The sequence below is a fragment of the Ovis aries genome, chromosome X (assembly GCF_016772045.2).
Source record: "Ovis aries strain OAR_USU_Benz2616 breed Rambouillet chromosome X, ARS-UI_Ramb_v3.0, whole genome shotgun sequence".
In the NCBI taxonomy this organism is placed as follows: domain Eukaryota; kingdom Metazoa; phylum Chordata; class Mammalia; order Artiodactyla; family Bovidae; genus Ovis; species Ovis aries.
Window position 1 is genome coordinate 99,799,508 of NC_056080.1, and position 23,591 is coordinate 99,823,098.

At 44.0% G+C, this 23,591-nt stretch overlaps 1 protein-coding gene across 11 annotated transcripts in view; it reads right to left on the reverse strand.

Moving 5' to 3' along the window:
- The window catches only part of ZNF75D (zinc finger protein 75D), a 28,132-nt gene extending 9,969 nt beyond the window's left edge, over positions 1-18,163 (reverse strand). For 3 of the 11 annotated variants that reach the window (XM_042242127.2, XM_042242128.2, XM_042242132.1), the window contains exons 1-6: positions 17,777-17,887; positions 11,614-12,137; positions 10,238-10,427; positions 9,429-9,520; positions 8,981-9,107; positions 3,022-3,173 (exon numbers count right to left, since the gene is read on the reverse strand). In XM_042242127.2, the coding sequence (XP_042098061.1) occupies positions 3,022-3,173; positions 8,981-9,107; positions 9,429-9,520; positions 10,238-10,427; positions 11,614-12,060 (1,008 nt within the window). In that variant the 5' untranslated portion in view covers positions 12,061-12,137; positions 17,777-17,887. Of the gene's footprint in view, positions 1-2,254; positions 3,174-8,980; positions 9,108-9,428; positions 9,521-10,237; positions 10,428-11,613; positions 12,138-13,850; positions 14,185-17,776 lie in introns of those variants that run through there. The other 8 variants (XM_042242129.2, XM_042242131.2, XM_042242124.1 and 5 more) reach the window with 7 other exon arrangements.
- Positions 18,164-23,591: the final 5,428 nt, after the last annotated feature.

Below are 23,591 nucleotides of genomic sequence, written 5' to 3' on the forward strand. Positions count from 1 at the left end.
GGTGACCAACAACCTAACATCTCATGCTTTTCAAAAACTACAGAGAAGAGGTAGCAAAGAGAGCTTTTGAATCTGACAAGAAGACCATAATTTCATTCTTCTCTTCCTGCCCATTCTCAGTCACTGTGCCTATTCCCCTGGGGACAGAGGGACAGTTGACACTCACAATTCGTGGCGGCTGAAGCGGGCATGGCCATGGCCAAGGGAGCAAGGTAGTGATGGAGGAAGAGGCTGCTGGGATGGGAGAAGGGCTGGAAGGGACGCCCCACAGGCTCTTTGGTAGCAGCCATGTCAGTTTTCTGGGCAGAAGTTGAAGAAACATGTCTTGAATGAACTGGCCTACACATGAGGACAGGTCCTGGTACCTTGGTCACAGTGGGCAGTGGCACTCTGCTCCCTGAGCCCTTGACTCCCAACCTCAGGCATCACAGAGATTGGAAGGCAAAAGACCACTGCCTGCTGCTCTCCTGGCTCCATTCTCAGCCAATCTTTTCCCTGATATCTCTCACTTGCTCTGAGTTGGAGCACAGTGGTGGAAATAGAGGAGCCCACAGCCCTCACGCCCGGCTCTGGTCATCTTTCTTCTCTTCAGTGCCATCTCTGCCTGTGGGATCTTAAGTGGTCTCTCCATTTTGTCCCCTGAATGAATATCCAGCCTGCATCTCCAGTCCCCTGGATTTTGTATGTTGTCTCCGTTGTCCTGAGAAAAGCATTGGAGTTCTCACCTCTTTAGCCACATTCTGGGGAGATGGCTAGCGAGTATGAAGCAGAATGACATCTCTCCTTCATTCCATCCTGCCATTTCTTCCCTTAGTGCCCACTTCTGAGATGGTGAGGGCTGATATGAGTGGTCAAGATGCATGGGGAAAGGGGCCCTGCGAGGCCGTGGCAGAGGGTTGAAAGGGAAAAATAGGTACTAATGAGTCAGTCAGGAGACCCAACTTCTACATTCTGTTCCACTACAAGAATGTCCTTTCTTCCTGGAGAAGTGGAGTATCTGAACTTGGAACCAGGAATTCCCAATCCTCTTCCTGTTTCTATTTACATCTAAAAGGTCTTCCTGCCATTTATGCCTTAAAAAAAAAAAAAAATCTCTGTAGCAGGTGAGAAGTTGCTGTCCAACACAGAGCCCAGCCAGGTGCTGAAGCTACAAGTGTTCTGAGTGGGGACAGCAGCTTTGGGAAGATGGAGTGCCGTTTTGCCAACCTGTTCTCAGGAACTTTGGTGAATGGGCAATAACTACTGGCTCCATCTGCACAGTACTTCCTTCAATTTTTGAGTCCATCTCTTCTTTCTAAATGCTACACATGGACTCTCCTGGCTATTCAGTGGTTAGGACTCCATGCTTCCACTGCAGGGGGCACAGGTTTGATCCCTGGTCTGGGAACTAAAATCCCAATGTGAACAAACCAGTTTCTGTCTGACTTGGCTTTCAGTGAGCCATCACTTTTAAGTCATAGGCCTTACCCTGCTCTGACTGGACATCCCCTCCTAGCATCCAATGTTCACTGAGGCTACAAGACCATGAGGCCATAGAGCTCTCCTTACCATTCTGAATAATTCAGTTTGCAAAATCTCCAGATCTTCCTGCAAAGCATCCATACATATGAAGCAATGCCTCAAGTGCCATACAAGTTGGCCTCCTGTTAGGTCCTGGAGCAGGGTGGCATCAACTTCAAAGTTTTCTAGTCCATATAACGAAAGTTAAAAAAAAAAAAAACAAAAAGGCCACTCACATGCCCTATCCCTTCTATGGAGATAGGTACTCGGAAGAGAGCCCAGGCTGCCTCCTTCATCATTTCAGTCTAAATACCTCAGTGCTGAAGGCTCAGCAGGAAGAAAGGTATCAAGTGTTTCCAAGGCCCCCAGGCCTTTGCTTAATGCTAGAATTAATTGACAGAAAACACTGCAGTAGTGGGTGCTCAGGGGAGAGGCAACTAGAATGGGGGTACTTCTCCCAGGGCAAACACTGAAACTTCTCTTCCTGTTTCAGGATACAGTTCCCTGAACCCTGGACTTAGGCTGTTCATGTAGATAGGATGACAGCCACAGATACTGCCTCAAACTTAGTAATTCATTCTGAGCTCCCTTCAGAGAAACTGTGTACTCTTATGATCCATCTCTACTGAGAAAGAATGGGAGTAGGATTCCTCACCATCATGTATTTACTGAGTACCTGATACCTGAAGAATTTAGATCATGGAGGATGGGGAGGCTGAGTAACCAGACAGATACAAACAGGTAACTTCAGATATACAAGAACAATTCCACTCTTTTATTTATAAAGAACTTGCCAGGTATTGGTAGTAGGCACTGAAGATACAAAGCTGCATAAAACAGAGAGTTTAGATTCCTTTTTGCAAAACATCCCATGTGCCCCTCCTAAAAACATTGTTACTGGCTACTTCAACATTATGCACTCTTTCATCACATCCAGGATCTATCTCTAAATGGTGACTTTCCTCAGACTGGAGACACTGGACATGATTCCCTTCTCTTGTGGAGTTTCTGGTGTCTAACAAGGCTTGAACGTCTGCTAAAATTTCTCTTGCATATGCTACAGGTATAAGGCTGCTCACCTGTGTGGGTTCTCTGGTGTTTAATAAGGTGGGAGTTCTGAATGAATCTTTTCCCACATTCATAACATTTAAAGGGCTTCTCTCCAGTGTGAATTCTTAGGTGTGTGTGTAGATTTGTGTTATGACTAAAGCTTTTTCCACACCATGAGCACCTATATGGTTTAATTCCTTGGTGTGCCATTAAGTGCTTACTAAGATCTGAACTCCATCTAAACTGCTTATCACATTGTTGACATTTATAGGGTTTCTCTTCAGTATGAACCCTCTGGTGCTTAATAAGGTCAGAGCTAACTCTGAAGCTTTTTCCACATTCCTGACATTTAAAAGGTTTCTCTCCCTCATAGCCTTTCCCATGAACTCCTACAGGTTTTGGAAGCTCTTGTTTACAAGTTTTAAGTTTCTTTCTTTTCCTCCCTGGAAAAGCACGAACTCGTTTCCGTACCCTGCATGTACAACCGTAATTTTCATTGCCCATTGTTGTCTCAGCATCTTTCATTGTGGCCTTTCTTACTACTTCGCATCCTGATGGTTGTATCTCTAATGTAGGAAGAGATACAGGTGGGTCATTTCCAGTGTCATTTTTGAGCTTTAACCCTGTTGGAATAAACAGAAGAATCAGCCACCTGTTTCCCAGAACAAGAAAACTGCAGGCATGGAAAGAAAAATCAACGCTGACAGCTTTTTAAAAATACAGGAACAAGGGATTTTTGGTCCAATCTGGACAAAATGGCACAGACCCATTTCTCCCTGGTCTTCCTTTCTGGGCACAACAACAAATCCATTCAAGAATGCAAGATACAATGAACAGAGAATTCTAAAAAGTGGTAAGAGGAAGGCAAAATTGTTTGGGACTCCAGGACTATAAGAGTAACACAGTAGGTATCTTACATCCCCACATCCAAAAAATGTAGGCAACCCAGATCTAGTGTTTTCTAAATCTCAACTGAGCAACAGAAGGCTACCTGAATAGGCTTACTCCATCTGCAATCTGAAATGGGAAACCTTCTGACAACATCAGAACTCCAATCGGAGACATCAGATTTGTCATGCAGAACTAGCAAGATGGACCTCGCTAACCAGCCACTAGCAGCCTGCCCCAGGAAGCTTCTTCATTCCTATGGGTCAGAGATTCCTACCGAGAGACACTCTAGCCTAAGTAAAGATCTTCCTCATTCCTCACTCTTTGGCAGCATGAGCATGAGCACATGGGAATCCCAGCAGTACCACATAAATCAAGGAAACCAAAATAATACCATAAAGGCTCTGAAAATTATGTCACTAGACACATATCCCACAAAGTAGGAAAGAACTTACATGCTAAACTAAAACAGAGTGACTGCCCATTAAAATATTTAAATAGGACCCAGACTCTCCTAACATAATAGACAAAATGATCAGGATACAAAAAAATAAATCACACAGCACACCTAGAACCAAAAAAAAAAAAAAAAAAATCACAATTTGAGTGAAAAAGGCAATCTGACAAAAATGGAATCATATTGGTAATCAAAACCAGAAAGACAATAGAAAAAATTTAAATATATGGAAACAAATGGAAATATACTTCTAAATAATCCATGATTCAAAGAGAAAGTCTCAAGGGAAATTTAAAAATACATAATTAAATGAAAATGAAATTATAATATATCAAAATATGTGGAATGCAGCTATAGCAATGCTCAGAGGAAAATGTATAGCCCTAAAGGCATACAATAGAAAAGAGGAAAGCTCTCAAATAATCTAAGTTTCTACCTCAAGAAACCAGAAAAATAGGAAAATAAAAGTTGAAGAAAGGAATAATAAAGATCATAGCAGAAATTAAACAAAAAACTTGCTCCTCAAAAAATTAATAAAATTGATAAACCTGTATTAACTTAGGCAAAAATGAAAGAAGACGCAAACCATCCATATTAGGAAGGAAATTGGGTCTATCACTACACATTCTGCAGCAATTAAAGAGGTAATAAGGGAATACTATAACCAACTTATGTTCACAAATTTTAAGTTAGGGGAAAATGGGTAAATTTCTCAAAATCTACAAGCTATCAGAATTCAACCAGTGTGAAATAGATAATCTGAACAGCACACTGAAAATTAAAAATTGAATTCATAATTAAAAAGCTGCCAAAACAGACATCTCCAGATTCATATAGTGCTACTGGAGGATTCTACAAAATATCTATACAATTAACACCACTTTTATATCATCTCTTCCAGAAAAGAAAAAATACTACCCAAACCATTTCATAAGGCCAGTAATTACCCTGATAACAAAATCACACAAAGACAGTACTAAAAAGGAAAACTACAGACTAACATCTCCCATGAACTTCAACACAAAAATCCTCAACAAAATATTGGCAATCAGAATGTAACAATATGTAAGCATTATATACCATGATCAAGTAGGATTTCAATATTTGAAATCAATCAACATAACCCACCATATACCGACAAGCTTTGAAAGATCATAATCCCATCAACTGACACAGAAAAGTATTTGACAAACCCTACATCCATTAACGATTAAAAAAAAAAAAAACTTCAAGAAGGACCTCCTTGGTGGACCAGTGGCTAAGACTCCACATTCCCAATACAAGGGGCCCAGGTTCAATTCCTGGTCAGGGAACTAGACACTGAAATGATGCAACTAAGAATTTGTATGCCAAAACTAAGAGTTCACACACTTCAACTAAAAAGATCCTGAGTGCTGCAACGAAGAGCCAGCAGAGCCAAAAATAAATAAATAAAACCCTAGGAAAGTTAGGAATTATATCAACTTGATAAAATATCAATAAAAACCCTGCACTGACATCACATGTAATAGTGAAAGACATAACGTTTCCATGATAAAATTGGGAAGAAGGCAAGGATGTTTGCTCTCACCATTCTTATTCAACATTGTACCAGAAGTTGGACCTATTGCAACAAGGTAAAAAATAAATAAAAAGGACTGTAGATCATGTGACTATGTATAAAAATCCCAGGAAAAACCTTCTTAGAATAAGCAAGTTCAGTAGGGTCACAGGATAAAAGAATAAAACATAAAATTAGAGGCATACCTATATAAAAACAGTGAACATTTACAGCTGTGCCAATGAAAATTAAATGCTTCTGCATATATTTGGCAAACATGTAGAGGATATGCAGACTGAAAATTATAAAAAGTAGATGAACTACTATACTCCAACAAAAACGTAAATAAAATGAACTTTTTTCCTATCAAAAAGTTGGTGATGGGACTTCCCTGGTGGTCCAGTGGTTAAGAATCCACCTTCCAATGCAGGGGACTCAGGTTTGATCCCTGGTTGGAGAACTAAAATCCCACATGCCCCAGGGCATTGAAGCTGCTGCTGCTGCTGCTGCTGCTAAGTCGCTTCAGTCGTTCCGACTCTGTGCGACCCCACAGATGGCAGCCTACCAGGCTCCCCCGTCTCTGGGATTCTCCAGGCAAGAACACTGGAGTGGGTTGCCATTTCCTTCTCCAGTGCATGAAAGTGAAAAGTGAAAGTGAAGTCGCTCAGTCGTATCTGACTCTTAGCAACCCCATGGACTGCAGCCTACCAGGCTCCTCCGTCCATAGTATTTTCCAGGCAAGAGTACTGGAGTGGGGTGCCATTGCCTTCTCCAGGTAATGAAGCTAGCACGGTGTAACTAGAGAGAGCCCTCAAGCGGTAACTAGAGAAACCTGCACACCACAATAAAGACCCAGTGAAGCCAAAATAAATAAATAAATAATTTTTAAATGATGAAAGAAATCAAAGAAAACTTGAACAAACATACTGTGTTCATTATTTGGAAAAATCAACACAATAAAGATATCATTCCTCCTCAAATTAACATATGGTTTAATGTAATTTCTAGCAAAATTCCAAAAAAGTTTCTTCTAGATAAGCTTATTCTAAAATTTACATGGAAAGGGACAGGCCCTAGCATAGCTTAAAATTTATCTTGACAAAAGAATAAAGTGGCAAGAGAGACTCTATCTGATTCAGGCTTTCTATATTGTACAGCTACAGTAATCAAGACAGTGCAATATTGGCAGAGGTATAGACACATAACTCGATGGAACAAAGCAGATACACAAGTATGCCCAACTGATTTTGACAAAAGTGCAAAAACAACTCAAGGGAGGAAGGGCAGCCTTTTCAATAAACAAAGCTGAAGCAACTGGACCTACATAGGCAAAAAAACAAATGAGCTTCAATCTAAACTTCGTATCTTATATAGAATTTACTCAATATGAATCACAGACTAAAATGCAAACTTAAAAAACTTTTAGGAAAAACACAGAAAATTTTAGGGATCTATGGCTAGCCCTGATAGCAAAAATAAAATCAGTAAAAGGAAAAGTGAAAAATTGGGCATCAAAATAAAAAACTTACTCTGTGGAAACCCATGGGAAGAGGATAAAAAGAAAAATATACAGATTTGGGGAAACTACTTGCAAACCATATACCCAAGAAAGCACTACAATCTGTAAGAGAACTCTCAAAATTCAACAGTTAAAAAACAACCTAATGAAAACCATGGCAAAGGCCGTTTCACTGAAGATAATATAAAGATGGCAACTAAACACATGAAAAACTACAACATCATTAGCTATTAGCAAAATCCAAGTCCAAGCCACAATGAGATAACATTACATACTTAACAGAATGCCAAAAAAAAATTTTTTTAATGGTAATACTATTAAACAATGGCAAGAATGTGGAGAAACTGGATCACATCCATTGCTGGCTAGGAAGGTAAAATGATGCAGCCACTCTGAAAAACAGTTTAGCATTAAACATCTAATTACCACATGAAACAGCAATTTCATTCTTTCACTCTTTATCCCAGAGAAACGAAAACTTACCATCTCTACACAAAATTCTGTACAGCAATGTTCATGGCAGCTTTATTCGCAATAGCCCAAGACTGAAGACAGCAAAAATATCTTTCAATGGATGAATGGTTAAACAAATTGTGGTTTATCAATATTACGGAATGCTTCTCAGCAGTAAAAATGAATGAACTACTGATACACACAATAACTTAGATGAATTTCCAGGGAATTATTGTGAAGGAGACAAGTTAATCTCCCAAAGCTACGTATTTTATGACTCTAATCATATATTTTTGAAATGGCAAAATTTTTAAAAACTGTAAGCAGATCAGTGGTTGGCCTAGGTTGGTGACGAGGTAGGGTGTGGGAGGGAAGTGTGTGTTGTTATATTGATAAAAGGGCAACAGGAAGCATCCTTGTGGTAATGTATCTTGATTGGGGTGGTGAATATACAAACCTCCACATGTGATAAAACCTTACAGAACTAAATATATACACACCCACAAATGAATACAAGGAAAAATAGAAATATGAATAAGGTCAGTGGACTGTACCCATTTTATTATCCTGGTTGTGACATTATATACGTTTGCAAAAGTTATCATTGAGGGAAAACGGGTAAAGTGTATATGGGTTCTTTGTATTACATTTAAAATATGCATGTGAATCTACAAATAAGTCAATAAAGAGGTTAATTTTTTTAATATGTAGGAACAAAATCTTAAAATTGTTAAGCCCTTATAAAGGCTCCTATTAAGGAATTTTCTCCTTTTCCTATATGTACATTTACCTCAAAGAGACTCTCCAAGAATGTCCTTGAACTCTTAGGGACGTTAGGTCTATGGTTCTTGCCCTTGTAGGGTGCAATGATAATGCTCTGAGAATAAAACTTGGAGGTCATGGACTGCCATCTAAATTCTAGACTATTTCAGAAAAAGTGAATAACTCTTTATACTTTTATTTACTCCAAACATTTAAATGGGCGGAATCTTAAACTCAATATCTTCTTTATATTCTACCGTGGCTGTGAGTGGATGTGCAATGAGGAAGCTAGGAACTAACCCTAAGGACACATGGAAACGTCATGGGACTGGGAGTCCTGTGGTATTCCAGCAGACCTGGTTAGAGATGAGGTGGCAGAGACCAGGATGGTAAGAGCAGAAGAGGTTGAGACATGGTTGTATTCAGGACTTATTTTGAAGACAGAGTTAAGAGTACTTGCTCACTGATTGGCTGGGGGGTAGGGTATAACAAAAGGACTGGAAAAAAGGATAACTGAGAGGTTTGGGGCCTGAACAACTGGGTAAACTGTCCTTTCTACTGACATGGAAAAGATGTGGAAAGAGTGGGCTTGCAGGGTAGGGCAAGAGTATGATAAATCAAGCAGTCTACTTAGGAGAAAGACGTGTGTAAAAAGCTCTCCAGGTGATCTGGATCTGCCTTCCCTTTCCCTCACACCATCAAGCTGAAAACCAACCCACTGCTGGGACACTCTCACCGGTGTGTATTTTCCATGAACTGAGGATGTAACAGATTGCTCAATTGCTATACAAAAGAAAGGAAGACTCTTTACCTAGAGAGGTGACATTCTCATAGAGTTCCTGCATTACATCAAGGTAGAGGGTCCTCTGATTAGGGTCCATTATTAGCCATTCTTCCTCGGAAAAATACAAGGCCACATCTTCAAATGTCAACGGCCTCTAAAGAAGAGAGTAAGTTGTAGTTCAGTACTCGCTACAACAGAAGCCATCCTATCACTCATCTCTGAATTACATGGGAGAGTTACCAAAAAAGTTAAGATTCAAGGGAAAAGAAGTGAGATGACAGAAAAGGTGCCCAAGAGATCAGTACACAGCTTGGGAGGTGCCCAATCCCACAGCGTCAATCTTAGTTGCCTAGGGAACACCTGGGGCTAATGTGCCTCAGAGCATCTGCTGTGTAAGGTAGGATCATGGGCAGCAGAGAAAAGTGGACAAGGCCCCATTCAGGCTACCTGAAAAAGCTTGTAAAGTACAGCTCACCTGGGACTTAGGCAAGGTGAGCTCAGACGCCATCTTCCAGCTTAGGGTGCTTTTCTGCTCACAAAAGGTTAGATTCTCTTCATCAGGCACAGCTGTGGGGAAGAAGCCAGAAAAAAAAATATATTTTCTGTTTATGAACACCCCAAACCAATTTCTACAGTTTAGGACTCCTTCAGTAAAGACAGCTCACCTTCACATGTGTGCGTGCGCGTGTGTGCGCATGCACTTGCTCACATATGTGCACCAGAAGTGGCCTTCTCCTTATAAATTAAAACCAAAAAGCCACCACTCCATAGAACTGGTTCCCAGGTTTCATTAAATAAAAGGAAATCCATTGTTTTTCCTCTCATTGAAGAAAATGTTCACTGAGCTGGGCAAGCATTAGAGGTGTTTGAAAATTAAAACCTTGGGTCCTCCAGTGTATGGTGGGAAACATGGGAGATTTCTTTTATTACTTTTTTCCTGGTGTACAATTCTCTTCCCATTCTGCCACTGACAGCCCATTTCTGATCCCAATTTCTCCTCTAACGGTGAGATGACCCCGCCTTGTCCCTGCTCTACCTTCTTCTCCCCTCTCAAATTTCTATAGAAAAAGGTCCACACTGTGAACACCAGGGTTCTGTGGTCTGGATGCTTCTGCACCCCAGAATGACCTTCACCGTCACCCACCACTGACCTACTGTACTCCCACTAGAAAGACATCCTAACTGAAAGCATGACTGGGCACCTGGAAAATTCCCATGACATGCTACCTGAACCAATTACTATCACAGCTCCCAGGAAAAGATAATTATGATAAAACTCCTCACCTCCTTCATACACAGGCTGGGTTTCTTTGTGAGTATTCCAGCCCGGCTCTTGCAGTACCTGGTATATATTCGAACATTCTTCCTGGAACACACCCATTGGTTGGGGCTCTGCTGGCTTCCACTTAAAGCCTGGGGCCACTGCTGTTCCTCCCAAGAGCACTGTGTCCTTTCCCAGTTCATGGGCTGTGACCTAGAAATAATGCCCATCCTCATTAGCAAAGAGCTTTTGGTTTTGGGGTGGTGACAGAAGAACAAACAAGAGTCGAGTCCACGTTTGGGGAGTGTGTAGGGAAGTAATTTTAAAAAATGAAGAGATATTGTGCCATGATTTTCTCACAAGAAACTGTACACATGATCTGGGGAAATCAGATTAAAATGAGAGAAGCTATGACTGTTGCTGGCCTCCACACCTCCTTGGACAGCCACGGCTCAGGCCAAGAGCAGGGTAGGGGCAGGCTGCCTGTTCTCTCACTGCCTCCACTCTCTCGCTTTCTAGACTTGGATCCTTGATTTAGTGGACTTTTATTTTCTAGTTTTCTCTAAAGAATAAGAAAATGAATAAAAAAGGGTTTTCAGTCAGTTAGATTTTCCAATCCTCCCACGTCCAGGGAACAATTTCATGGAGAAAGGGGATGCAGCAGAGGAAAAAATGGGGGAAGAACTGGATTCAACTTTCCTCCATACACTTCAGGTGTATAAGACACTTGTGCTCCTCAAGGTGGGCTCTCAAGGAGAGGAAGTATGCTGCCATCTCCCCAAGGCATACCTGGTTACCCACTCACCAGCAAGGCCAAGGGAAAGCATGAAGGAAGGCCACAGAGGCTGTTTTCTCCTGGCCCTGAGATGTGTGTTCCCATCCCAGAGAGCACCACCCCTCAGCATTCAGATTTTCTCCATTTTTCTGTTAGCTTTTTTCTCCTTTCTGATCCTTGTTTCCCTTTTCTCTTTCCATTTCTTCTCTTTCTTTGCAGTCTCCCCAGAAAGGTTTGACTTATACTTTGGCTGCTACCCTCTCCTGCCTTTGACCTTTAAAACCCTGCATTCAGAGGTTTTTTTCCTCCCTTTCTAGCATTTTCTTGCCTTTTATTTCTTGGCTGCTAAGTCCTGTCTCCTTGGCCATCTAGGCCAGGCCCACCACCTTCAATTCACCCTGGTCCTAAAGAGGGCAAAATGCATTTCTTTTTTCTAAGGCTAGGAAAAGACTCTCAGGAACTCCCAAACCTGGAAGCTATCACTGCTCAAGTCTGTGATTTCAGATCGCACTTAGTTATTCTAAAGGAACAACAGAAGAGTGACTTAATCCATCTCATTCTCCAATTATTGACCCCACTTTCACCCTCTTTCACAGTGTACATGTAAGGAATCTTTCTGCTCACCTCATTGCTTATTCCACCAGATTCTCTCTTAAAGCGGTCTACCAGGGCAACAGCCTCTTTGATGTTCTGTGGATGATACTTCTGCACCCAGTTCTGGATATGACTGGGCAGAACATCCAGGAACTGCTCCAGCACCAGCAATTCCAAGATTTGCTCTTTTGAGTGGATCTGTGGCCTCAGCCACTGATAGCATAATTCCTGCAGTTGGCTGATAACCTCATATGGTCCAGGTGCGTCATGATAACAGAAGCTCCGGAAGCGCTGGCGAGCACTCTCAGGACTAAGACTGCCCATCTGTGGGCTGGATTTCTTACTCTTATCGGAACTCTCTTTCACAGACCTCTTAGTACCCTGCAAAACCTCCACATGTGGGTACAAGCATGCATTCGCCTCCACATGGCTCATCATTATTTGCTCTGGGAACACTTTTTCTCCTACTTGTGACATCCTCCTGGGCCACCTGATAACTGAGGCCTTGTCAGGTTTGGTACAAAACCAGTGAGTGGATCTTCTCCCCAAGGGCACTGAGAGAGGGGAGGAAAAAAAAAAGTACACATCAAGAATAAAGCCACATGACGCACATTTACTATTTATAGTTATCAAAGAAGAAGGAACAGAAAGTTATCAGAAAAGGAGGAACAGAAAGTAACTGTTCTGCCTCCTCTTTAAAATTAACTGCCATTCCTGAAGGCTCAAGACTCAGGACATGTTCTCAACCTTTCTTCTGTTACCCAACTTTGAAACAAATATACAGCTCTGGAAAGACAAATGTTAGTTCATCACTTTTTCTTTAAGGTTGAGGGATGAAAAAACTTGCATGCATTTGCTAAAAGGAGCTTTGATGTTATCCAGTACTTAATCTGTGCACTTCCTGTGCCACCTTTATACACGGGGGTATTTGACTTTCTCTACATTTTAATAGATCATTCCAGTTTCTTATCCTCAGTGAGATGAGGGATAACTGCTCTGTCCCTTCATCTTCTTATGAAGACTGATTCCTTTGCTTCATGGAACATCTATATTCTCTTTTCCATCATATTAATACTGGAAAGGAAACTGAGACACCCAGATCAGGAAAGAATTAGAGGAAAAAGTAACCTTATTCCTTTTAGCAAGTTTCCCCCACTAAGCTATCAGATGGCATCAACACTGCTTCTTTCGTACCTCCTGGGAACACTTATAAAAGTCACTGCCCCTTTCTACCTATGTATGAAAATTTCTGCTCACTTTACTAGGAAAACTCACAGCTGGCTTTGTTTACAAGATATCCAAAGGGTCACACTATAAAAAAAAAAAGGGAGAAACAGCGACGATTAAGGTGCTTCGGAAACAAGAAAGGTCCTAGAAAAGGTAACCCTTGTCTTGACTTTACATTTTCTCAGGGTCATAGACATTTTTAAGCAAGGCTGAGGATGGCCTTGAGAGTTTGATTTTCTCAGAGGTGACCCAAGAGAAACAATAACAAAGCTCTTTCAAGGAAGCCACAGGTATTCAAAGAAATGGCTGGTTCCTGCTGCCTATCTAGGCTCGAGAGGTACAGGGACACTTCCTGCATTTCTCTGTCAGCAGACACTAATGTCTTGGAGGCTGAAATGATCTCTTTCTCGGAGCTTCCCTGATAGCTCAGTTAGTAAAGAATCCACCTGCAATGCGGGAGACCCCAGTTCGATTCCTAGGCCGGGGAAGATCTGCTGGAAAAGGGATAGGCTACCCACTCCTATATTCTTGGACTTCCCTTGTGGCTCAGGTGGTAAAAAAAATCCACTCACAATGTGGGAGACCTAGGTTCGACCCCTGGGTTGGGAAGACGCTACCCACTCCAGTACTCTGGCCTGGAGAATTCCACGGACTGTATTCATAAAAAGTTGGGACACAACTGAGCGACTTTCAAGTTCACCAGTAATATGCTCATAAGCCAGCAGAAACGGGCAAGTTTCGCTGGGTGCACTGGTAGGCTTTACTGCCCTATGCCCCACCTACACCTTCTGCGTCGAAAGTACCAAAAGCTCTCAACACACCAGCAGCCTCCGAGTCTACTTCAGCAGCAACCCTGGGTGTTATTTCCACAGTGTACAAAAGTTTGCTTCCGGAGGTTAGATGTGACTGTCTGAGTACCGGCCTCCTCGAGAACAGGTACCGCCGGTTCTCAGAGCCACCCGCCTCCCGGCAAAGACGCCACAGCGAAACGAAAAGGCTGCGCCCCGGCTAACTTCCGCCCTTCCCCCACCCCCGCTCACCGCAACGCAGCTGGCTCGTGAGGTATCTCTAAGGGTATCGGGGGTTATTTCTTGGGGGTCTCCTGACCAAACCCAGAACGAAAATCAGCTTCTCTATTACCTCCTCCCAGCTCTGGCTTCCGTGGACGCCACTTCCCTCTCTCTGGGCTCGGCTATGGAGTCACCACACCTCACGCCGTCGAGGGGAGGAAGGCAGGTCCGGGTTCCCGCGCCCCCGGGGGCTGTGCCGGGAAGGCGCGAGGCCCCGGGAGCGCACGGACCTTGGAAGTTCAGTCCCCGGCGCGAACCCTCTAGCGTTTCGAGACCGTACCCCGCCACGCCATTTTGGGGTCTCGAGCTACGGGCCGGGCGCCGACCGGAAGAGAGAGTGGCTTCCGGTGGCTGCGTGATAGCCACGCCCATAACCGCCCTCCCGCCACCTGCGGAGTCCCGCGCGCGCGAGTCCGGAAGTGTCCCGCACGTCCGCCCCATCCTGGGTTCAGCCCCGGATGCAGAAAAAAAAAGAGGACAGTTCAGGTCACCGAGTCTCGGGCTCAAGGGAGTCCTAGCGGCGCCGCGAAGGAGGCTGTCTCCTGCGACCGTCCGCGATCTCGGAACCCCCGACTTGCTGCGTGTCTTGCATCCAGATTACTACTGAATCGCATTCCAACAGCCGGTGGCCTTTTCTACCGGGAAGTTCGCCTGGTTAGGACCCCGATCTCCGAAAGTCATGACCAGGATTGTCGGGACTCGAGTTAAGAGGCTTTTGGTCCTCCTGGCCAGACCCCTCGCTGCATCAGAAGCAGCAGTCCCTGATATTTTTAAAATCCTTTTCTGGTTTGCAGGCACGTGCTTCCCAACTATTATTGTTTGTTCTTGTTAGGTAGGCTTTAACCTCATGGTGTCCCTTACATTTATACTTCTCTTTGACATATAAAGAAATTCAGATACAGGACGCGGCATCCACAGAGTCATGTGGATTACAGGTGGCAGATTTTAGACCAAGTTAGGTCTCCTGTTATACCCCATGCTTTTGCTACTATATTATGCTTCCCTGAAGGACAGGAATCTTGTTTGGTCTTACACGTCCTGTAGTGCTTAGCATAGTTCTTTGGAGAAGGCATCCTTCTAAGAACCCAGATATCTCAGGTTGTCAGTGTCTCCAAATTTTCACTTTTTACCTAGTATTGAGCCATTTGGACAAAAGTTATCTATAAGAATCAAAGAGGAGAAACTATGTGTAACTCAGTTGTACAGTGGAGACGAAACTGACGTCAGTGTGAAAAATCAGTGTGAGAAACTACTCTGGCAAGGATACCAGAGATCTGCAAGCCAAGGAGGAAAATAAACAAGGAGCGCCTTTCCGCCTTTTAACATGCAAACTAAGATTACACTCAGAAGATAAGGTTAATCCTTATTTGCAGAGCAAAGCTGCCCAAAAGTGTGAGAGGACGCAGTGCATTATCTGTGATTGTAAAACTAGTAAAGATGTTTGCTTCACCAGGGAGTCGTTTTCAGGCATTCTCAACCGAATGTTTTATGACAATGGAAGAGAAGTCAGAGCCTTGTTGCTTCTGGATAATTCCCAGGCTTACCTTTCAGCTCAGTCACTAACCAGTGAGGATGGTCAGATAAAGGCATTTTCTTTTTCCTCTTTTTTAAATAGTGAGATTTTTAAACCATGTGAAATTTAGTATTAATCTGCTAAAAGTTATTCCTTATAATTGTCTTGAAAAGAAATTAGATTATACAGTTAGCCATTTAAAATGAATATGGAAAGAAGTATGATGATCTCTCCAGTTTTCCTTATAACCTACTATGGCTTATATGCTTATATGCTTCAAAGAAAAGGAAAAAAAGTTAAATGACTATAGACTCCAGGAAGACAGGTTGTAATTCACTTAAATTTCCTTACATATTAGTAATATGATTAGTGGTTTAAGCATTCATTGACCCATGTTTTCCATTATAAAACTATGCATAATTAAAGGTTTATAACTTACTTATAATTTAAATCCATAACACCCAGATCCCTTCCATAGTTATGTTTTGGCTAATATGTTTGAAACACTAAGTAAAAAGAAACTGTGTAAAATCTGTGTAAAAAGGATTTTCTTTCCTCTAAACACTTCAACTTTGAGTCACCCAAGGAATCAAGATGCGATACTGAGCAGCAAACAACTTTATAGGTGGAAGCAAGAATACTGGAGTGGGTTACCATGTCCTCTTCCAGGGAATCTTCTTGACCCAGGGATGGAACCCGTGTCTCTTACATCTTCTGCACTGGCAGATGGGTTCTTTACCACTGGTGAAAGCTTACCAGAAGGGGGGCTGATCTGGGGACTAGGTGAAGACCCCTGTTGGAATGCCGTTTTAGTGCCTAAGAGCAAGTATACGGGCCTCCTCTTTGCTCAGGCTTCAAGGGAAACATTCCAAGTAGGAGCAACATCAGCTTGGTGACATCATAAGATCTGTGCACTTCCTGTCCCACCTTTATAAACGGGGGTATTTGACTTTCTCTACATTTTAATAGATCATTCCAGTTTCTTATCCTCAGTGAGATGAGGGATAACTGCTCTGTCCCTTCATCTTCTTATGAAGACTGATTCCTTTGCTTCATGGAACATCTATATTCTCTTTTCCATCATATTAATACTGGAAAGGAAACTGAGACACCCAGATCAGGAAAGAATTAGAGGAAAAAGTAACCTTATTCCTTTCAGCAAGTTTCCCCCACTAAGCTATCAGATGGCATCAACACTGCTTCTTTCGTACCTCCTGGGAACACTTATAAAAGTCACTGCCCCTTTCTACCTATGTATGAAAATTTCTGCTCACTTTACTAGGAAAACTCACAGCTGGCTTTGTTTACAAGATATCCAAAGGGTCACACTGTAAAAAAAAAAAGGGGGGGGGAGAAACAGCGACGATTAAGGTGCTTCGGAAACAAGAAAGGTCCTAGAAAAGGTAACCCTTGTCTTGACTTTACATTTTCTCAGGGTCATAGACATTTTTAAGCAAGGCTGAGGATGGCCTTGAGAGTTTGATTTTCTCAGAGGTGACCCAAGAGAAACAACAACAAAGCTCTTTCAAGGAAGCCACAGGTATTCAAAGAAATGGCTGGTTCCTGCTGCCTATCTAGGCTCGAGAGGTACAGGGACACTTCCTGCATTTCTCTGTCAGCAGACACTAATGTCTTGGAGGCTGAAATGATCTCTTTCTCGGAGCTTCCCTGATAGCTCAGTTAGTAAAGAATCCACCTGCAATGCGGGAGACCCCAGTTCGATTCCTAGGCCGGGAAGATCTGCTGGAAAGGGATAGGCTACCCACTCCTATATTCTTGGACTTCCCTTGTGGCTCAGGTGGTAAAAAAATCCACCCACAATGTGGGAGACCTAGGTTCGACCCCTGGGTTGGGAAGACGCTACCCACTCCAGTACTCTGGCCTGGAGAATTCCACGGACTGTATTCATAAAAAGTTGGGACACAACTGAGCGACTTTCAAGTTCACCAGTAATATGCTCATAAGCCAGCAGAACGGGCAAGTTTCGCTGGGTGCACTGGTAGGCTTTACTGCCCTATGCCCCACCTACACCTTCTGCGTCGAAAGTACCAAAGCTCTCAACACACCAGCAGCCTCCGAGTCTACTTCAGCAGCAACCCTGGGTGTTATTTCCACAGTGTACAAAAGTTTGCTTCCGGAGGTTAGATGTGACTGTCTGAGTACCGGCCTCCTCGAGAACAGGTACCGCCGGTTCTCAGAGCCACCCGCCTCCCGGCAAAGACGCCACAGCGAAACGAAAAGGCTGCGCCCCGGCTAACTTCCGCCCTTCCCCCACCCCCGCTCACCGCAACGCAGCTGGCTCGTGAGGTATCTCTAAGGGTATCGGGGTTATTTCTCGGGGTCTCCTGACCAAACCCAGAAGGAAAATCAGCTTCTCGATTACCTCCACCCAGCTCTGGCTTCCGTGGATGCCACTTCCCTCTCTGGGCTCGGCTATGGAGTCACCACACCTCACGCCGTCGCGGGGAGGAAGGCAGGTCCGGGTTCCCGCGCCCCCGGGGGCTGTGCCGGGAAGGCGCGAGGCCCCGGGAGCGCACGGACCTTGGAAGTTCAGTCCCCGGCGCGACCCTCTAGCGCTTCGAGACCGTACCCCGCCACGCCATTTTGGGGTCTCGTGCTGCGGGCCGGGCGCCAACCGGAAGAGAGAGTGTGGCTTCCGGTGGCTGCGTGATAGCCACGCCCATAACCGCCCTCCCGCCACCTGCGGAGTCGCGCGCGCGCGCGAGTCCGGAAGTGTCCCGCACGTCCGCCCCATCCTGGGTTCAGCCCCGGATGCAGAAAAAAAAAAGGACAGTTCAGGTCACCGAGTCTCGGGCTCAAGGGAGTCCTAGCGGCGCCGCGAAGGAGGCTGTCTCCTGCGACCGTCCGCGATCTCGGAACCCCCGACTTGCTGCGTGTCTTGCATCCAGATTACTACTGAATCGCATTCCAACAGCCGGTGGCCTTTTCTACCGGGAAGTTCGCCTGGTTAGGACCCCGATCTCCGAAAGTCATGACCAGGATTGTCGGGACTCGAGTTAAGAGGCTTTTGGTCCTCCTGGCCAGACCCCTCGCTGCATCAGAAGCAGCAGTCCCTGATATTTTTAAAATCCTTTTCTGGTTTGCAGGCACGTGCTTCCCAACTATTATTGTTTGTTCTTGTTAGGTAGGCTTTAACCTCATGGTGTCCCTTACATTTATACTTCTCTTTGACATATAAAGAAATTCAGATACAGGACGCGGCATCCACAGAGTCATGTGGATTACAGGTGGCAGATTTTAGACCAAGTTAGGTCTCCTGTTATACCCCATGCTTTTGCTACTATATTATGCTTCCCTGAAGGACAGGAATCTTGTTTGGTCTTACACGTCCTGTAGTGCTTAGCATAGTTCTTTGGAGAAGGCATCCTTCTAAGAACCCAGATATCTCAGGTTGTCAGTGTCTCCAAATTTTCACTTTTTACCTAGTATTGAGCCATTTGGACAAAAGTTATCTATAAGAATCAAAGAGGAGAAACTATGTGTAACTCAGTTGTACAGTGGAGACGAAACTGACGTCAGTGTGAAAAATCAGTGTGAGAAACTACTCTGGCAAGGATACCAGAGATCTGCAAGCCAAGGAGGAAAATAAACAAGGAGCGCCTTTCCGCCTTTTAACATGCAAACTAAGATTACACTCAGAAGATAAGGTTAATCCTTATTTGCAGAGCAAAGCTGCCCAAAAGTGTGAGAGGACGCAGTGCATTATCTGTGATTGTAAAACTAGTAAAGATGTTTGCTTCACCAGGAGTCGTTTTCAGGCATTCTCAACCGAATGTTTTATGACAATGGAAGAGAAGTCAGAGCCTTGTTGCTTCTGGATAATTCCCAGGCTTACCTTTCAGCTCAGTCACTAACCAGTGAGGATGGTCAGATAAAGGCATTTTCTTTTTCCTCTTTTTTAAATAGTGAGATTTTTAAACCATGTGAAATTTAGTATTAATCTGCTAAAAGTTATTCCTTATAATTGTCTTGAAAAGAAATTAGATTATACAGTTAGCCATTTAAAATGAATATGGAAAGAAGTATGATGATCTCTCCAGTTTTCCTTATAACCTACTATGGCTTATATGCTTATATGCTTCAAAGAAAAGGAAAAAAGTTAAATGACTATAGACTCCAGGAAGACAGGTTGTAATTCACTTAAATTTCCTTACATATTAGTAATATGATTAGTGGTTTAAGCATTCATTGACCCATGTTTTCCATTATAAAACTATGCATAATTAAAGGTTTATAACTTACTTATAATTTAAATCCATAACACCCAGATCCCTTCCATAGTTATGTTTTGGCTAATATGTTTGAAACACTAAGTAAAAAGAAACTGTGTAAAATCTGTGTAAAAGGATTTTCTTTCCTCTAAACACTTCAACTTTGAGTCACCCAAGGAATCAAGATGCGATACTGAGCAGCAAACAACTTTATAGGTGGAAGCAAGAATACTGGAGTGGGTTACCATGTCCTCTTCCAGGGAATCTTCTTGACCCAGGGATGGAACCCGTGTCTCTTACATCTTCTGCACTGGCAGATGGGTTCTTTACCACTGGTGAAAGCTTACCAGAAGGGGGGCTGATCTGGGGACTAGGTGAAGACCCCTGTTGGAATGCCGTTTTAGTGCCTAAGAGCAAGTATACGGGCCTCCTCTTTGCTCAGGCTTCAAGGGAAACATTCCAAGTAGGAGCAACATCAGCTTGGTGACATCATAAGATCTGTGCACTTCCTGTCCCACCTTTATAAACGGGGGTATTTGACTTTCTCTACATTTTAATAGATCATTCCAGTTTCTTATCCTCAGTGAGATGAGGGATAACTGCTCTGTCCCTTCATCTTCTTATGAAGACTGATTCCTTTGCTTCATGGAACATCTATATTCTCTTTTCCATCATATTAATACTGGAAAGGAAACTGAGACACCCAGATCAGGAAAGAATTAGAGGAAAAAGTAACCTTATTCCTTTCAGCAAGTTTCCCCCACTAAGCTATCAGATGGCATCAACACTGCTTCTTTCGTACCTCCTGGGAACACTTATAAAAGTCACTGCCCTTTCTACCTATGTATGAAAATTTCTGCTCACTTTACTAGGAAAACTCACAGCTGGCTTTGTTTACAAGATATCCAAAGGGTCACACTGTAAAAAAAAAAGGGGGGGGGGGGAGAAACAGCGACGATTAAGGTGCTTCGGAAACAAGAAAGGTCCTAGAAAAGGTAACCCTTGTCTTGACTTTACATTTTCTCAGGGTCATAGACATTTTTAAGCAAGGCTGAGGATGGCCTTGAGAGTTTGATTTTCTCAGAGGTGACCCAAGAGAAACAATAACAAAGCTCTTTCAAGGAAGCCACAGGTATTCAAAGAAATGGCTGGTTCCTGCTGCCTATCTAGGCTCGAGAGGTACAGGGACACTTCCTGCATTTCTCTGTCAGCAGACACTAATGTCTTGGAGGCTGAAATGATCTCTTTCTCGGAGCTTCCCTGATAGCTCAGTTAGTAAAGAATCCACCTGCAATGCGGGAGACCCCAGTTCGATTCCTAGGCCGGGGAAGATCTGCTGGAAAAGGGATAGGCTACCCACTCCTATATTCTTGGACTTCCCTTGTGGCTCAGGTGGTAAAAAAATCCACCCACAATGTGGGAGACCTAGGTTCGACCCCTGGGTTGGGAAGACGCTACCCACTCCAGTACTCTGGCCTGGAGAATTCCACGGACTGTATTCATAAAAAGTTGGGACACAACTGAGCGACTTTCAAGTTCACCAGTAATATGCTCATAAGCCAGCAGAAACGGGCAAGTTTCGCTGGGTGCACTGGTAGGCTTTACTGCCCTATGCCCCACCTACACCTTCTGCGTCGAAAGTACCAAAAGCTCTCAACACACCAGCAGCCTCCGAGTCTACTTCAGCAGCAACCCTGGGTGTTATTTCCACACAGTGTACAAAAGTTTGCTTCCGGAGGTTAGATGTGACTGTCTGAGTACCGGCCTCCTCGAGAACAGGTACCGCCGGTTCTCAGAGCCACCCGCCTCCCGGCAAAGACGCCACAGCGAAACGAAAAGGCTGCGCCCCGGCTAACTTCCGCCCTTCCCCCACCCCCGCTCACCGCAACGCAGCTGGCTCGTGAGGTATCTCTAAGGGTATCGGGGGTTATTTCTCGGGGGTCTCCTGACCAAACCCAGAAGGAAAATCAGCTTCTCGATTACCTCCACCCAGCTCTGGCTTCCGTGGATGCCACTTCCCTCTCTGGGCTCGGCTATGGAGTCACCACACCTCACGCCGTCGCGGGGAGGAAGGCAGGTCCGGGTTCCCGCGCCCCCGGGGGCTGTGCCGGGAAGGCGCGAGGCCCCGGGAGCGCACGGACCTTGGAAGTTCAGTCCCCGGCGCGACCCCTCTAGCGCTTCGAGACCGTACCCCGCCACGCCATTTTGGGGTCTCGTGCTGCGGGCCGGGCGCCAACCGGAAGAGAGAGTGTGGCTTCCGGTGGCTGCGTGATAGCCACGCCCATAACCGCCCTCCCGCCACCTGCGGAGTCGCGCGCGCGCGCGAGTCCGGAAGTGTCCCGCACGTCTGGGGTCGCGCGCGCGCGCGAGTCCGGAAGTGTCCCGCACGTCCGCCCCATCCTGGGTTCAGCCCCGGATGCAGAAAAAAAGAGGACAGTTCAGGTCACCGAGTCTCGGGCTCAAGGGAGTCCTAGCGGCGCCGCGAAGGAGGCTGTCTCCTGCGACCGTCCGCGATCTCGGAACCCCCGACTTGCTGCGTGTCTTGCATCCAGATTACTACTGAATCGCATTCCAACAGCCGGTGGCCTTTTCTACCGGGAAGTTCGCCTGGTTAGGACCCCGATCTCCGAAAGTCATGACCAGGATTGTCGGGACTCGAGTTAAGAGGCTTTTGGTCCTCCTGGCCAGACCCCTCGCTGCATCAGAAGCAGCAGTCCCTGATATTTTTAAAATCCTTTTCTGGTTTGCAGGCACGTGCTTCCCAACTATTATTGTTTGTTCTTGTTAGGTAGGCTTTAACCTCATGGTGTCCCTTACATTTATACTTCTCTTTGACATATAAAGAAATTCAGATACAGGACGCGGCATCCACAGAGTCATGTGGATTACAGGTGGCAGATTTTAGACCAAGTTAGGTCTCCTGTTATACCCCATGCTTTTGCTACTATATTATGCTTCCCTGAAGGACAGGAATCTTGTTTGGTCTTACACGTCCTGTAGTGCTTAGCATAGTTCTTTGGAGAAGGCATCCTTCTAAGAACCCAGATATCTCAGGTTGTCAGTGTCTCCAAATTTTCACTTTTTACCTAGTATTGAGCCATTTGGACAAAAGTTATCTATAAGAATCAAAGAGGAGAAACTATGTGTAACTCAGTTGTACAGTGGAGACGAAACTGACGTCAGTGTGAAAAATCAGTGTGAGAAACTACTCTGGCAAGGATACCAGAGATCTGCAAGCCAAGGAGGAAAATAAACAAGGAGCGCCTTTCCGCCTTTTAACATGCAAACTAAGATTACACTCAGAAGATAAGGTTAATCCTTATTTGCAGAGCAAAGCTGCCCAAAAGTGTGAGAGGACGCAGTGCATTATCTGTGATTGTAAAACTAGTAAAGATGTTTGCTTCACCAGGGAGTCGTTTTCAGGCATTCTCAACCGAATGTTTTATGACAATGGAAGAGAAGTCAGAGCCTTGTTGCTTCTGGATAATTCCCAGGCTTACCTTTCAGCTCAGTCACTAACCAGTGAGGATGGTCAGATAAAGGCATTTTCTTTTTCCTCTTTTTTAAATAGTGAGATTTTTAAACCATGTGAAATTTAGTATTAATCTGCTAAAAGTTATTCCTTATAATTGTCTTGAAAAGAAATTAGATTATACAGTTAGCCATTTAAAATGAATATGGAAAGAAGTATGATGATCTCTCCAGTTTTCCTTATAACCTACTATGGCTTATATGCTTATATGCTTCAAAGAAAAGGAAAAAAGTTAAATGACTATAGACTCCAGGAAGACAGGTTGTAATTCACTTAAATTTCCTTACATATTAGTAATATGATTAGTGGTTTAAGCATTCATTGACCCATGTTTTCCATTATAAAACTATGCATAATTAAAGGTTTATAACTTACTTATAATTTAAATCCATAACACCCAGATCCCTTCCATAGTTATGTTTTGGCTAATATGT